General features: G+C 38.7%; 1 protein-coding gene across 1 annotated transcript; it reads right to left on the bottom strand.

The window, feature by feature from the left end:
* Positions 1-14: 14 nt before the first annotated feature.
* LOC136684407 (trafficking protein particle complex subunit 14-like) lies at positions 15-16,678 on the bottom strand. Its single transcript, XM_066659164.1, has 10 exons — positions 15,952-16,678; positions 11,802-11,897; positions 11,208-11,337; positions 10,672-10,758; positions 8,506-8,626; positions 7,923-8,070; positions 7,151-7,385; positions 6,424-6,560; positions 5,376-5,575; positions 15-2,408 (listed from the first exon to the last, which is right to left on the bottom strand). Exons 1-10 carry the CDS (start codon positions 16,438-16,440, stop codon positions 2,255-2,257), a joined length of 1,797 nt encoding a protein of 598 aa, XP_066515261.1. The 5' UTR covers positions 16,441-16,678; the 3' UTR covers positions 15-2,254.
* Positions 16,679-17,280: the final 602 nt, after the last annotated feature.

Here is a 17,280-nt window from a genome sequence, read left to right as displayed (position 1 = left end):
AGCAGTCAGATCACTTTTGACATTCCATTTACCTTTCCCCTGAAACAATAAGTTAAAACAATTGAAATAAAGTGCTTATATGGAAAAAAAAAACACATTGTAAAATGTTTCAATTTGATGCATTTGACGCATGAAAAATAAAATAAAAAAATAAATTGATCAGATTTGTGTAGAATGCATATTTATGATGCTGTATTATGTTCAAATACACTAATCTAAACTTTGAAGTAGATGGTTTAGCAATGTCTTGTTTTGTTAATAATTTATACTTTATAACACAGACAATTTAAAAGAAATAACTCCCAAAACAACAGCTTTTCGACTCCAGTGTGTGAACATGTGCTGAAAAGGAAAGAATTCTCGAAGTAAGCTGCAAATAAAAATGTGCAGTAAGAGTTTGAAATTTTAAATGAAATGAACATAAGAGCAATGAAATAAGAGCATTATATTCCTGTTCCTGCTGAACCAGATATATGGCACTGTAATCATATTTTCTACAGTCCGACTATAATTTTCGTCAGTCAATTTGATCGTTTCTGGTTATCTGACTTCAGAGAGTTTTCCAAACAGTAGCTTACTCAGAATTCCATATTTCTGAAATTAAAACTTGAACAGTGCAGCAGTAAATGTTAATGCACACACATCAAGTGTGCTGTAAAATCAGTCATCAAATGATTGCAATGCAGATTCCTACTGTGATGCATTATTATTTGATTATCCTATCTGCTAAGAGGCCTGCCAACGTGTCCTACACATGGTACAATGTCATTATACTGGTAGAATGTCAATGCATTTAATCAACAACAAGGTGCTAACAGCCACCACTGAAGTATAAAATGGTAGAATGATATTAGTAAACACAAAAGATCATTATTGTGGGGCAGAAGACAAGATGTTATCGGAAGGCCTTTAATGCCAACATGACGTCCGTTTTCCCTCCTTACCCAAGGTATGGTTTTTGGGTAAACTGCCAACTTCCACTTAAAATGAAATACATAACAAAGCCAGTCAGAGTACAATGATGGCAAGTATATCCCAGTCGTCCACTGTGAGAGAAAATGTGTGCACTGACTCAGTATGACACAAAGCATTAAAGAGCAGAGAGCATAAATCATAATGGCACACACAACGCCTACTAGGAGAAGTGAGTCAATCAGTTCGCGTGGAGGAGTTGGTTTGTGTGTGCGTAGAAGCTGTGCACTGTACAAATGAGACAAGCAGCAAAAAATCTGCACAAAGAGTGGAATGATAATGTGAGCATCACTGAAACATCTCATAAACACATCCATATATATATTACTGAAGGCCATTTGTTATATAATAGGTTACATTCTGGGTTTCGATAAAACGCACACCAGATAAAGTCCTCCAGTTCCATGCAATTACATAAAATTATAATTTTGGCCTTTGTGGGTGCAAACTGCAGCCATCACTTTAAAGTCAAGTAGTTAAAATGAGTGCTGCACAGATTCAGTCAATGGTAAACAAAAATCTCATTGCATTACGTACCAGGAGCTTATGTTTGGGATACATAGGAATGTATGGTCAAAAGCAGAATGCCACAAAAAGGAAAAACAAAGGCTGTAGTCTGGAGCAAAGGAATGACTTCAGATTTTAAGAAGGCAAAGACCAACAAAAACATTCTTAAACCGATTCAAAGATTATACATATCCACTGTAGGAAATCAGCACAATAGCACACTAATACGGAACAGTCTGAACTGACTCACAGCAAAATATTATAAACATACTTTCAGGCTGAATAATTGTTAATTGTTCATGAACCCCATGTGCTTCCTCAGACAACCAACTTCACAATCAGAGTGCGGTGTGAGCTGAATTGTGACAAGCAACATTTAAAATATGACCCAGATCCTACTCCCAGTGACTAAACTACTTCACCTTGTGCCTTACCGATTGTGTGTGTGTGTGCATGTGTTTTTCTTTATTTAACATTTCTATAAGGAATTAAAAGTTGTACACTTTGAGCTAAATTGAAATGAGATGCTAGACAGTTCTTCACAGCATGTAAACAATTTGTGTGTAAAAGAAATAAAGACAAAACAAAAAAAAGCATAAAATAATTGTTAAAAACTACTGAAATTATAAGACCGTCATGAAGCCTGAGACAGCATTTTCATTTCACACATTTCTAAGTCAATTCAAGTTTAAATATCAACTATTTTCTAAAACTAATTTCAAAATAATATCCAGTGTGAGACCTCCTGTGTTTGTGTGTGTGTGTGTGTGTGTGTTTAGCTGTGTGACTCCAGTACCAGCACCTTGCATTCTCGCTTGGCAATCTTGTCTAGTGAAAGAATGTTGCGGTCTGGGGGGAGGTAGAGTGGTCGGCCCACCGGAGAGCCAACAGGGGGTGTTATAGCCCTCCTTTCCATAACACTGCCGGTCCTGTGGGGGGAGTGAATATTGTATTTATTCAGAATTCATTTTTAACGGCATGTCTCAGTTTATTTCAATGAATCCAGGCTTTACTCCAGGTCCTCTAATAACTCAATTTGCTTAACCCTGAATCACATTATTACTTTCATTATACTGCACTATTTAAAATATTTAAGAAACTAAACTGTTATGTCCAAAGATTTGTAGACATCTGTTATTACTGACCTCAGCTTCTTTAAGCTTTCTCGGACACATGGTCGATTCTGCTTACACAGCATGTATAATCTCAAAAGAAAAAAAAGAAAGAAAAAGAAACCACAAAAAAAGCAATCCCCAAAATCAAGGCCAGCTGTCAGTTTGTGTTCGAACGACTAAATTTGGAATGCTTCGAAGAAGGGTTCCATCTTCACTATAATGCTCCATCCTCAGTATCTGACCACACTAATGTTCTTGTGGCTGAACAGTGAAGTTGTCATAGAAATGTAGAAGCTATTTCTGTCTAAGAAAGTGTGTTAGAGGAGAGAAAACAGGAAGATGTTTGAGGCAGAAGTGCTACAGGACCAAATAATTAAAATAATCACTTAAATTACATTAGCCCCTGATCCAGCTCAATACAATGTGTGAACAATAATTCTTAAACTACAGTGCTATAAATGCAGCACAGGTATAGGAAATCTGTATTTATTTTTCCTTATTCATATCAGCACAGCGCCCGCATAAATGTGTTTTTTTTTTATTAAAGTATGTCAAAGATATTTCTTTTAGACCTCAGGGAACCATGTTTACTTGTGAAAACCAGAGAGAATATATACCATTTATAAGTGTTTGTCATTTTAATCATGGTATATTTCTTTCTTAAGTCAGTTTTGTTGTTTTTCCCTACAAAGTGCCACTGATGGCCCAATTCTTCCGCCTCCAGACCACCTGTGTTTTTATGGCCCACTTGTACTCCCTGTTCCAATAATATTAATATTTTATTATTACATAGTGTTTTCCAAGGACTCAAGTGCTTTCACTTATTTTTACAGACACAGGAATAACAGTAATTTTAACAAAAAGACAGTAATGAGTTAGGGTTGAGCGATATAATGGAAATACCATATACTGAGGTATTTAAATATGTGGACATTATCTCAAAATGACAGTGGTATTTCAAAATTATGACGTGTGTGGTGTATCAAATTTTTGTTTTCTGTACAAGGCCAGAGTTAATTCATGTGCATTTAAGAGAGCCACAGGGAGGGGGCGCTGTGGAAGCTCACTGACTGCTTAGGTCACACACTAAAAATGGATGGGGGGGGGGGAACACAAGCCCAGTGGCCTACCGCAGTTGTGAGTTTAGCACTGAGTTTGGGATTAAAGAGAGGAAGGAAACTAAAAACAAACAAAACACTTCATGTTTTGAACAAACCCTTCGCTAGACGTTGTGCTCACAGGTATTAGGCTTGATCTTCTGAATATGTGTGATTTGGGACAGCTGTGCTCCTAAACCATATAGAGCCTGTTTTATTTGTATAATTTCAATCTTGTCTTTTCTGTTGCTGAAATTTGCTCTCTCAGAAACTGATCTTTATTGTCAACATGTGTGTCTGTGGGTGGTGCTGAACTAAACTGCACAGCACATACACTCAGAAAACCCTTCTCTCGAATTTGTGCTCACAGATAAGAGGCTCAGTGCAGCCCAACAGCCTCCCAATTGTTATAGGGAAGAAGATGATCAAGTCAATATGAGTAGCATGTTTGGTAGATTATCTGATTTTACCAATATTACTGACATGGAATAATGAAGTTTTAGCTACAGAATTGATGTGGGCACTAAGTGGGAAAGTTCTCAGACCCAGATTTCTGACCGGTCTCGAAAGAGAGTCAGCAACACCATTCATGTGGAGAGTAAAAGGAGTCTTACCATCAACCACTTTATTGACAGCAGAGGAAAAAGAGTTGTGGCTAGAGATGGTAATAACCTGTTTTCTATTGGTTAAGTAAGATCTACCCCAGTCAAGGACAGTGCCGTCAATGCCAAGCTTGTGGAGCTATGATACAAGATCTTTAAGAACATTAACTAGTGCTGTTACAGTTATGTACCAGGCAGAGGTCAGACTGTAAAGGCTCAAAGAGATTGTTTATTTCCAAATAGGTTTGCAGCTGGATGGCAACAGTTCGATAAAGAACTAAAGTGTGTTTTTGGACCGTGGGATGAAACCGGAACACCTGGAGGAAACCCATGCGGGCATGGGGAGAACACACCAAACTTCTCACAGACAGTCACACAGAGCGGGGCTTGAACCCACAAGCTCCAGGGACCTGGAGCTGAGTGACTGCAACGCTACCTGCTGCGCCACAGTGCCGCAACTAACTTTCAAAGGAGTTAGTATGTTTAAAGACTCAGAAAGAGCGGCAATTCACATTGTGGTGTGTGCTTCAGGCAACAAAGGAGCAAAGGTAAATGGAAATGTATAGTAGAAATAGACTGGTGTAAAGGGTCAACAGACTGAGACTTACAGAAGGAAATATGTTTTTGGGTAGAGTGGTGGGATACAGCTAGAGAAGCAGTAAACAGAAAAGTTTTATGATGAGACAGTGGACATAGTTTTGAGCAGAGGTAGGAGCAGCAGCAGACCCAGTCAAGGGTGTGACCTTTGCCATGATATGAGAACACAAAAGGAAAACACTTAAGAGTCTAGAATGTTTATATAATTATTAAATTCAACAACTAGCAACAATAGAGCAGAGAAACCACTGAAGATTGGAGCAGTGGGTAATGGTTTGCTCTTCTTTGTGCCAGAACAGAGTTCAGTTCCAAGATTCACACCATGCCACAACACTCTCATCTCTACAATTACCTCTGTTCCATGACTGTAACATGACTACATTTATAATTCACAGATCTGGCAAAGGCAGTAAATGTTAAATCTTCAATTAGTGCATTCATGATTGTTTTATGTCTATTTTTACATGTGTGTGAGCCCCTCGTACCTGGTAAGGTGGGATTTGGAGGGCTGTTGGTGAGAGAAGGACTGGGAGCGGCCAAGGCTCAGACTGGCCTGGTGTCGGTCCAGTATGTCTCTGACTGCGGGACTGGACGGACTATTCTTGCGGGATAGAGGTCGAGCTTCAGGAGGAGGGTTGGACACAGAAGCTGTGAACTGTAGCTTGAGCTTCATGTGCTGACTCAGCTAAAACAGAATAAATATGATATACAGAAAGACGCTGTTTAAGTTTAACTTATTATTAAACCTTCTTAATGGTTACTGAACTAAGTCTTAAAGAGCCATAAGTGAAGTGGATTTTCTGTCTCTGTTCCCCCTTACCACCACACCAGTGTCACTGCAGTGCTAAGAATGATCCACCACTATCTGCTCTGTGGTGGTCCTGTAGGGGTCCTGACCATTGAAGAAGAGGGCTAGCAAAGGATGCAGAGCTACAAATGAAATACAGTCTGTACTGGTAAAGCCCTACTTATAGGTGCACATTGTAGGTCTACATTTACAGCATAAAGTCTTTGTGTTGCTCATGTGTTTTATTTGTCATTAATATTTTTGTCATGTTAAACTAATGCTAAAGACACAAAGGGTGTTTATGCCTTTTAAGACGCAGCACAGAGCAGCCATTCAGAAATCAACTAGATTAACCCAATTAGCCATAGCTAATCCCCATGTGCGTGAGCCACACTCTCCTTCCTGGCTGTTCCGCTCACATTTCTGAGAATCTGAGCTAGAGCACAAACATCCAAACATCAACCTTTTTATGAATTATGAATAAATAGTTAATAGGCCTAGAGTGGAAGTTGTAAATTAAAGTGTGTAAACTAGTATAAATAATTCCCTCTCTAAGACAAAACCCAATCTACATTAAATTTCTGCAAAATGCCCAGCCCTAACAGTCATTTGACTAACTCTTAAAAAAGAAAATCTTTAACTTTTGCAGTTGCAAGCTCTTGGTTGTGTTATACCACACTACCAGCAGTGGAATGTACTCTTTGAAAAATATGTGGTGTAGAAATTTAAAGCATTCATTCATTTACCTCAAATAGGCCAGCTTTGAGGATCTGGAAGGCTACAGACACAGAGAGAGTGCTGCCTTTGCGACAGTAACCAAGGTTACTGAGAGGAGAGTGACAAACTACTGAGTTTACTGCAGGGTCTTCCTTCTGACCACGGCCTAATGAGGGGTAAGAAAAGGGAGGGATGAGAGAAAAAAACTGCAAAACCAATGGAAAAAAATGATGTGATAGGCTGGAAAAAATGACAGACTGGTTGACTGATCTCCAGAGCCCAATCTAAATAATGATGTCCAGTTTCCAAATGACCTTCCACTTACATCTAATGGGTGTGTATCACATACAGTTTATAAGTATAGCCAACACCCTGGGGCCAAAAAGTATAACATCAGCTCATCTAGAGATCCAAACAGTTACAGATCCAATACAGATACGGGTAAAATAGTCTATGCAGTCATAAAATTAAAAACATATAAAATCTTCCCCGTTTTCTAGAATGTAAATACCGTTTAAGAACCAATGTCCAATGACACTAGAGTTTGCGAGGAGAAAGGGTCCTGCAGAGACACATTACATTTCTTGCAGTTTGCATTGTAATAACATTGTAATGATATACTGTTACAACCCTATCCCTACCCCAAAACCATCCCATCTGGCTGAATAAACCCTCTATCCTGACCTCCCACTGTCCTTTTTAATTTATCTATCAATCATGCCATCCGTCCACTCTCCCGCTACCCCTCCTCCTCACCCTCCGGTGTCCAAACGAGGCGTACGGCCAGGAAATCCTGCAGGTTGTTGAGCAGTGTGTAGCGTACTCTGAAGTGCTCCTGGGCTTTGACAGCACTCGGACAGCTAGCAGTCATCACAAAACGCGGCCGGTCTAGTCTGATGCTGGGCAGACTGTAGTGAGTGTAGATGGAATTGGTGAAAGGAAGCTTGGATGTGGACCACTGGAGAACTGCTACCAACGGCACCTCAAGACCCTGCAACATACATTTGATATACATTCCTATAGCTTAGCCGAATGATGCTGAACTGAAACTAGTAAACAATTAGGGATGCACCTAATTATTAATTATTATTGGCTCTCGTGTTGAAAAGAAAATAATTTAAATGGTATGTACAAAGGTTAATATTAGATATATTTATTGCACATAAAAGCAGCATGTTTAGGCTTCTGTGCTAATATATCAGCAATTTACTGCATTGAAACACTACTGATTAAAACTGGTTGTGGGCTCATTTCAATGTAGCACTTTAGTTATCATCTCTAATATTGTCTGGAGCTTTATTTCACAGTTATATGTGAAACATCCTCTAAACTTCCTCTTACTGTGCTGCAACATTAGCAATAAACCTGTCTCCCTATTAAGAGATATCACAAAGCAAGCAAACTGTCCACTTTTTTCCATCCATAACCCTACTAGAGTACCTGTTCAAATAAGAGTAATATTATAATTAAAACACATTCATTTATTCATTAAAACTATTTCATAAACATCAACGTCCATCATTCACACCTCGTTTGAGTCGTCTTGAGCTTGGTCACTGAGCTGCAGCTGAAACAGGAAGTTGTGTTCTTCCAGAGCGCTGAGCATGCTGGGAAGGTGACTGGACTTGCTGTCCATCCTGTAGAAAGACGCCATGGCCACTTCTCCTGACTGATGGCTAAATTAAAACAAAGACGAAGAGCTCAGGACAATTTGAGGAAAATACTCAAAAATGTAAACTAAATTCTCAATCAACAGACACATGGTTCCATTTTTTAGGTTAAAAATTCTACACAATGTTTAATTGGAGATTAAAATTTTTTTTTATTTACAGTTTTATTTTACAGTTTCTATTGGACCATTTATCATTACATTTCACATAATAAAAAACACTTGGCATGTTCAAATTGTGAAAAAAAACAAATCTTAAAAACCTTATCAAACATTTTTGATCTGATAGTGGCACTACTTTTTCCAAGCTTGTTCTTCAGTTTCTTTATTTAAGATCTATACACCTATAAAAAACAATTTTTACTGATCATGCTTACTAATTAAACAAAGCCTGTTTACCAGGCAGTCATTTCACATTGTGGAAAAGATCGTGAGATCATACCACACATTGTCAACCAGCAGCACAGAACCGTCAGGCATCATGGGCAAATAGGAGGCATTGAAGTTAGGCAGGATTCTGACATCGTGTACACAAACATCCTCCTGAGAACTCCCATTTAACACTGTCAAAAACAAACAGGATGTGACAAACAGACACAGGAGATGGTTTAAATGAAGCAGAAATCTATGACAGATTAGTTTACTTAAACCTACTTCAATACTGTGTTATAAAAGCTGAGAATCCGTGATTAAATGATAGTACTAATTCCAGTTACATTCTACTGCACCACAGTTTTAAGTCTTTCTGGAGTGTCAAGTAAAACAAAATGAAAAACATTTCACTCTTGAAACTTCCCAGAAGACTGTGTGGAGTTGGGCTGTGTAGGAATGTATACAGATGTTAAAACAGGAGCATATTCAAGTCCTCTACATCAGATATACCCTCAGAGGAAATGTCTAACCACATGCACTCACCAGCGGAATACAATGACACACTGAATTCTAGCAGCAGAGCTTCTCTTCTGAATATTCTAAAATTACAACACATACTTACACTGCTCATACAAATGTTATGTACAAACCATCTCTAGCTGCTCCCGGGAGACTGGGTGGTTTGAAACTGAGGAGTAATATTTGAATCATGAAATAAAAGTGTGGATCTTCTCAGTTGTTATTATGCTGTGAAAATTATTTACGTTTGCTTTTTTAAAATGTGCTAAAATAACATGGATGTGTTATTTTTTGTAATTACAATTTATAGAAAGTTATACCGTTGAGATGCTTTATTTAAGTATATCTTTCACATCATTTTTAATTGCTCATTTTTTTAATAAATTGAAAATACTGCCATTTATACTGTGTTAAGGTCTGACAAAATGGCCACTATAAATTGTCTCTAAATTTTCTCTGCCAAATGCATTTTTTTAGACATAAAAGGCTTTGTTCAGACAATAATGGCAGTATATATTCATCATTACCTATTACACTTAAATTGTTGTGTTATGGGAATGTCTTAATTTGATTTAAAAGTAAAATACCGAATGTACTGTTATCAGCTATAAGTAGCCAAATAAACATCAGATTTTGGGCTTTTTGCCACAATGCCACAAACGCTGAGATGGTAGAAACAAGCACATGCTTCTACTGAGACATGTGATAACAGCCACTGCCTCTTATCACACTGCGACATCACCAGGCAACCCAACACAGTGGAGGAGAGCACTGACTGCCCACAACAGTCACATCAGCTGACTCAAGCCAGTGCTGGCTGCCACCATGCCATGTGATGAGGGGAGGAGAGGGAGCTGACCCACTCACTGTGAAAGCAAAACCAATTGTACTGTTACAGGAATTCAGGCCTTCAGACGGTTAAGACATCACATGGGATCAAACCAAAGCTCTTCCAATAATAAGTGGAACACTTAGAATGCTGTGCCATTCTAGTGATTTTTAATGCTGACTTATCCCACTGAGCTCTACATACACAATTGCCATATGCTCAGGATTTACAGTAGCTAAAGTGCCACTGTTTTGACTGTAGATGAACTGGTCACATTTAATTACAACACAGTTTTACCTGCTTACAATTTGAGTTACCAGCTACTACACACTTAGCGGCGAGAGTAACAATATTTTACAGCAACCACAATAACGTGAAATGGAAAGTGGAATATTTAGGGTACAATAAAATGAAAAATACTTGACAAAAATAATCCCAAAAAAAGCATCAACAACACGCTTGAGATGATTGGTGGTTGGATGATTAGTCTGGAATCACAAATCTGAGATATTGCATGGTCCTACATCACTCCAGGAATAGCATTTTTATTGATTAACAGCACCATACCTCTTAGCTTGGTACTGGACATGCCTAGAAATGTGCACTGTGACCATAATCTAATGTGCAGCAGCTTTTTCTATGAAGCTTATACAATTTGTGCATTCAAATGATCATCTTTGGCCATGGTGGTGCACATTAACGCAGCTAAATTTACAAATGAAAAGTAAGCTCCACCAAATTTGAACATAACAATAAGGACCAAGTATCAGCAATTTAGAGGTATTGCAGGCAGGTCATAGCCAGGAAAACACATTTATTCAAAGAACAAAAAGAAACTGTTCATTCATTCAAAGAAATAGCTATGTAGAATAAGGCTTTTATTGGCACCTTTAAGGACAGTTAGATGTTTCCCAGACACAGTCATCTGTTGGCACTTCACTGTGGGCGGAGGAAGGACATTCAGGGTAGTGCTGACTGGGAGCATTAACAAGAAAAAGAAAGAAAAATTACTTTCTCCTTTGAGAATCACAAGTCAATCTATTTTCAGCTTTACACTGCAAGATGTCAATTGATTGGATAATATTAAACAAACGTGAATGTTTGAACAGTGTTGCTGCTTTTCAGGTGCTAGACAAATAAGCTTAATTCAATGTATTTGTATAATCCTTTATACAACTGGTATTGTAGAAATAACCCCCCCCAGAGATAGGATAAACTTATTATACATTATTACATTTATGTTAATTAATAATGATAAGTTTAAAATAAGTGTAGAGTAGTTCATATAAAACAAGTATGAGATGAAGAGACAGAACCTAATAAACTTTCATCAATTAAAACTATTGTACTGCTGTCCCAAATGACAATGTTCCTGGAGCTTAATTAATGATGATCTGGTTCTGTTCTGGTTTTAGAAAGCTTACCTTGGGCTTTGAAGGTGTTGAGGTCTTGACGGAAGGTTTGGCAGGGACTCTTCTGCTGAAGGATGCTGAGGTAGCCATGCTCCTTAATATCAGCCTTCTCTTCTTCCTGCTTCCACACGGTTACTATAATCTGCACAATCAAATTATAAATAAGAACAAAAGACACTGAGAGTCTTTGTAATACAATCAAATTGTCAATTTTCTACCCATTTCAAAAAAAATTTTAGCAAATATTTTTGTTTTTTTACTTATTAAGTTTAGAATTTCATACATAATGTGAACTATATCATTTACACATTATTCCTTGTTGTTAGATGAGGATTTCCATGTTTGAATCACTACATTAGCCAGCCATCTTTAGCCAGTATGACCACAGTAACTATTAATACACAGTACATTACAAAACCTTTGCATTATATTTTCTCCTGAAAAGAAGGGTTTAAATAGGTAATTTGCTCTTTGATGCAGTAACAACATCTATGTTTCTGACAAGGCTTATACCAGATGCTGGAACATAATAATACAGGATAAACATGTTTTTTGCAAGTGTTTGAGATTTGGTTACTGATATATGTCAATGATACAACAACCTACCTTGACTTTGAGTGTGCTGACAGGGAGTTTATCCAGAGACACAGTCAGAGGAAAGATGACTTCATCATTCAGAACGACAGGTTCATCTGCAGGCGACTAAAAGTCACAGAACAAATCAAAACAGACAGGGTATGTTATAGTTAGATGTGTCAAAATACACATTATTCAGCTTATTTAACATCAGTTTCACTAGTGTATAAAAAAGAAAATTGAAAAGTTTATTTTCTCTTCAGTTCAATTTTTTATTAAAAAAAAGTCATTTTGAGTTTTGAGGAAAATGCTGCATTCTACAGAAACTGAGGAAGATTTATTTACAATGGCGGTGGTGATAGAGCCCTGGGATTGTGATGTGTTATTTTATTAGGTAAGATTAATATCTAAACTATTTTTTTCATTCATGAAATAAAACAATAGCTTCGTCTATCTTAGAGCAAATAAATGTATTTATGAGACCATTTTGGCTACATTAGAATGAGCCATAAAACTAAATGATCAGAGTTTCCCTTATAGGAAAAAAACAAGTCTAGCATTTTGACTGGATGTTTTTCTGTAGTTCATTTCAGAGCACACAATGCACAATGACTTTTGTTTTACAGTTAAAATATGGACAGATCTTTAAGTGATCAATGGAATTCCTCTTGTGCCTCTTATCCGTTTGGTATAAGAATCTGTCTGAGAAATTCATGCCTACAGGTTAATTACACAGAGTATAGGCCTGCCTTGTTACTTATCTTTGAAGGAGTGCTTGGAAGAGGTTTGCTCAAAGGGGTGTGACTACAGACTTTTCCAAGCAAACACTAACACAAGGCCAAGGCTTCACTCAGAGAGCTATTTTTGTTTCTTGGGAAATCAATGTACAAAAGACTTGTGCACATACTACTCAGATGTAGACTATAAGCCTTTTGTTGTTATGAATGATCCAAGACACTGCTGCACCATTACAATTCTTTACAACACTGATTTTAGATGTAATCACTATAATTATGTTGGTTTAGTGGTTCCCTGAAGGACACTTTAGCTGTCATTATGGTTATACCTCAATGTCATACCCTCATGAAGAAATCTTGCGTTTATAAGCACAGACTACAGTAATCTAGTAAAACAAATGTCTAAATATGTGAATAAAAGAGAAAATATTACCATCTGAAAGGGCTGACCTATTCATCAGACATCACACAGAGATGTCACATTTTTCACTCAAACTTAGTGAAGGCCTGCAAAATCTAGCAAGGCATGAAGTCAACATTCAAACCTAGCGTAAATACCTGCCTGCAAAAAGTTTAAATATAGCCTGTACTCTATATACATCTACTAAAAACTGGTCTTTTACAAGGACCAGAATTCTCCTTTTCTTCAAGAAGAATTCTAATGACATTTACACTGTATTTACAAAATTTAAAAACGATTAATATAGATGAATTTTTATACTCATGGATTCTATCTTTTCTCATACATTAGTCTCACATGAGTTGCATTTACCATTTAATTGCAAATTAATTTATAAAGGCTGACTAATAGATGTTGCAGTGAGTTCCAGTCTTTTGCAGTGGCTGTCTGAAACTAATACATGAGGTCCTCGGGTTACGTCAGTCCCGAGTTACGATGTTTCATGGTTACGACACATCTCCCATTTACTGTATAAAGCCTTGTTTCGACTTAAGTGGTTTTGCGTCGTAAACGTCGTAACGCGAACTTCGTGTTTGGTGTGCGCGGCGGAAGAATACACGGTTACACGGCTCGGGACCGAGGAGGATAGGTGTTAGGATAGTGCTTACAGTATGTTATTTACGTACAGTATGTATGTATCAGCGGCGATTGCTCCAAGACTGCAAGGGAAGCTCAGCTTCCCTTAAAATGTAAAAAAATAAGTGATCAAATATATACTGTTGTGTGTACATGTCATTGAATAAATATGCACTACAACGCGCTCAACTTTTTTTCAGAATCAGCTTCTTATCACTGGTAAAGACACGGCTTTCCTCTCAATCATTCCCGTAGCTTCAGTGCTTTAAACGGTGTTCAATAGCGAAGCAGCGAAACAAGATGAGTCATTGGATAAATGCTGGGCTTTGTCCCGCCCATCGGACGCTCAGTGTCTCTGGGGGTCTATGGGGCAGTGGGCTGGCCCGGACGCTCAGCTTCTGCATGATGATTGGATGATCTGTCTGAGGCTGAATCCTTTTTTGATTGACAGCGAAATGAGCGAATTAGCGATCCTTTGGTGTAAAGATCCGTGGGAGCACAGGCGGACACACTTCACATGGGCCAAGGCGGTTTAAGCAGCCTAGCTCTGATGGCCATTGAGAGGACACTAGTCAAGTCCCTGGAAAAAACGCCTTGTTGGTACGACAGGGTCAAAGATCATTTTCTTAAAAAGGAACGGAGGGTAGAATTCACGTATAAATAAACCGACACATTTTATGATGTAGGCCGAAATTGAGCTTCCCCTCCTTGAAAGACCAGCATCCGCCACTGGTATGTATGTTCCGATTTACACCGAAAATCGGTTTACGACGCGACGTAGGAACGGATCAACGTCATAAGTCGAGGACCCCCTGTATTTAGAAGTATTTACAAGATAAAACAAGTACTACAATAATATAATTAAGTAATGTCTGGTTCTGACAGTGAAGAAACGTTATTTTTAATCAGTTTAATACAGTTCCCTATGTTCTTTAAGTTAAGCGAGAGTTTAACAAATATCACATTAATATAATCCTTGTATGGTTTGTTAAATTCTGTCATATTCTGCTAATTTTCTGGGGGTGATGATATTCTATGATAATGAGCGCTGTTCTTACTGGCTGCCTCTATAGCGGGAGCATGGCTGAGGCTTTGAACATTGTGCAGGGAAGGAGAAAGAGAGATTTGACAATTTATCTTTGTAGGTTTGTTTGACATGAGAGCCACCTTCTCACCATCACAACATCATTACCATGTGCCAGTCAATCATGACATTACACAGAAACCCGTAATCTACCTTTTGTAAATGTTTACATGCACTTTCCACTGGTTTTAAAGTTATGCATCTTGGTCTCCTAACATTAGATTGGCCTATGTTGGTAACATGATTACAACTGTACGTTTCTGTGGAAAGCACATACCATAAACATCATATATGCATTCAGCACTGAGCAAAGAACACTGAAGTTTATTGAAGATAAAGAAAAACCATTGTATTTGACATTTTGATTGATGTTTTTAAATGTGGAGCTATTTGTGTCAAAACAGCGTGATATGCATTGTGTATTGCGACAAGACTTTTATGCGCCTTGATAATATTTTTAATACATCAAGGAACACTAAGTAGAAATATTTGTTTGAATTGCTTGGGCTGCTGGTTCTATGCGCTTCATTACTATCGAGTATCAAACCTTAACAGCCACTAGAATCATGATTTCTATAATTCATATTTTAAAATGTATACAGTGAGTAAGGTGTGTGTAAATCTGGGTAGGAAATTTCTGTTTATACTATGTCTCTTTGATTTATTTATTAATTCATTCATTCATCCTTCTTCTGTATCCCCTTTGTGTGGTTCAGTATTGCAGTGGGTCTGAAGCCTACAATGAATCACTGGATGCATGGCAGGAAAACACTCTGGATGGGGCGCCAGTCCATCACAGGGCATCATGTGCAGAGACAGAGAGGACACAGATGCCTCACAGAGATCTGGGGGGGGGGGGGGGGGGCAGCCATGCTTCTATTTTGATGGAATAACACTATAAGTCATGAAAGCTGGGGGCATTTAAGTAGACTGCACAGGAAGGCTGTTCACGAGGAAACAATACCACTTCCTAGTGGTATAAAACACTTCAGTCTCTATCATTTTCATATTTAATTAAAGTTATTTCCTACCTATTAGAAACTGCTTGAAAATAAGGACAAGTTTGATGTTTGTATGTATGTATCTGTATCTTTGCCATTTATAAATGTTATCTTGCTAATGCTGATTCATTTAAATGTATTTCTGTTATTAAATACGTGTTATATTTGTACTCTTCTTTATGAAATTAATTGTATTGACTCCTATGTTTTGAAGTAAGCATAATTGTAAATGTATTTTTTAATCTTGCTTATCTTCCTGCACTGGAGTTTATTTGGTAGGTGATGCAGCTACTGTATAATAGATGTATGTTAGGGTCTGAACCTGTGGTGCAGGGGTTTTGCGGGGGTCTCTGGCTCCGCTGGCCGCGCTGTTGTGGATGAGGAGCGGTTTACAGTCTCTGAAGCCACGGGCTCGGGCTCTTGAGCCCGCGGTGTCCGCACAACCGGCAGTCGCAGGCTCGTCTTCGGTGTCCTCGGCGCACTCGTCCCCGCTGCTCTGGTAGTCCGGGTACAGCGGAGGTGGAGCTCGCTGTCTGCCGTCCCCAGGACACACGCTGGCCACAGCGGACAGAGAGCTGGCCAAATCCCGCCAAGAACGGTTACTACTGCCGCCAACACCGCCGCCGCTGCTCTCTGCGGGGCTCTGTGAGTTCTGAGCCCGCAGCACCAGCAGAAACCGGACCGTTTCGCCCAGGTAGAGCTGACTGCGGCGCGGAAGAGCGCGGTACCGGGCCGGGTCACACAGCTCCGAGATGGGCACGGCCGGAAAATACATAAAATACTCGCACTGCGACTCCATCATCAGGACCATCACTGCTGCTCCTATATTACCTATCTGCCTCCAAAACAACACAGATATCCGGTGGGCCTCAACAGCTGGAATTAAACAACGAAAACTCACCAACTCTTCCCCCTGAACAAACCCCGAACCAGTCTAAGGTTTCTGTCTTGTCCGGGTCTCTGTACATTACACCTGCTCAAAACAAACCCGCATAAAACCCGACCTCTTTGGTGCCATGTTGGACACCTAGCTCAATACATTCAAACGAGCCTCTGGCCGCGTTAATCGAGCCCAGATGGAATCGAGTCAAATAATAGAAGCCAACTCAAACGACCGCATACTCACAATAAGAATCGTGGTAAAAACGCCTCTTGTCCCAAAACCCTGCATTATATGTTTAAAATAAACTTATTTACTTACATCCATAAGCCGTAAAACTCCAAATTTGTAATTTATAGCAAAGACTTGAGTACAAGCATTCTAGTATCAGGCCCTAGGCAGTGCACTATGTAGAGAGCACGGAGCCATTTGAGATGCAGCCATAGGTCATGAAAACCAGGCTAGAGTAGTGGAAAGCAGAAAGAGTAAACAAATGTGCGACGGGGCTATCAGGTTATTGTAATGAGACTGTATTGTATTGACGCCACTTTTTATTGCTTAGTTAAGCGACACTACATCTTCCACCATGTTGTAAAACATCTAATTTTAATATTGCGGTGTTCGGTTTGTCCTTAAAATGGTACAAAGAACCATGGATTATATACTCAAGCTCATTTCAGATGTCCCTAAAGAACAATGTCCTGTGGTCAGGTAGAAAAAACAAACATTCTCTATGCCAAAGACAAAAGACACCATCCAGTTTGCCATTAG

The sequence above is a fragment of the Hoplias malabaricus genome, unplaced genomic scaffold, assembly GCF_029633855.1.
Source record: "Hoplias malabaricus isolate fHopMal1 unplaced genomic scaffold, fHopMal1.hap1 scaffold_224, whole genome shotgun sequence".
Lineage (NCBI taxonomy): Eukaryota > Metazoa > Chordata > Actinopteri > Characiformes > Erythrinidae > Hoplias > Hoplias malabaricus.
Note: the sequence above shows the minus strand (reverse complement) of the source record. Positions and strands in the feature narration are given on the sequence as shown.

Bases quoted from the DNA above. Each gene is read 5' to 3' on its own strand.
- LOC136684407 (XM_066659164.1), bottom strand. From the start codon at position 16,440: ATGGTCCTGATGATGGAGTCGCAGTGCGAGTATTTTATGTATTTTCCG. The intron at 11,338-11,801 runs GTAGGTTGTTGT...TTGATTGTGCAG, and splicing joins TCAGCACACTCAAAGTCAAG to ATTATAGTAACCGTGTGGAA. The intron at 6,561-7,150 runs GTGAGGAGGAGG...ACCCCTCATTAG, and splicing joins CCTCGTTTGGACACCGGAGG to GCCGTGGTCAGAAGGAAGAC.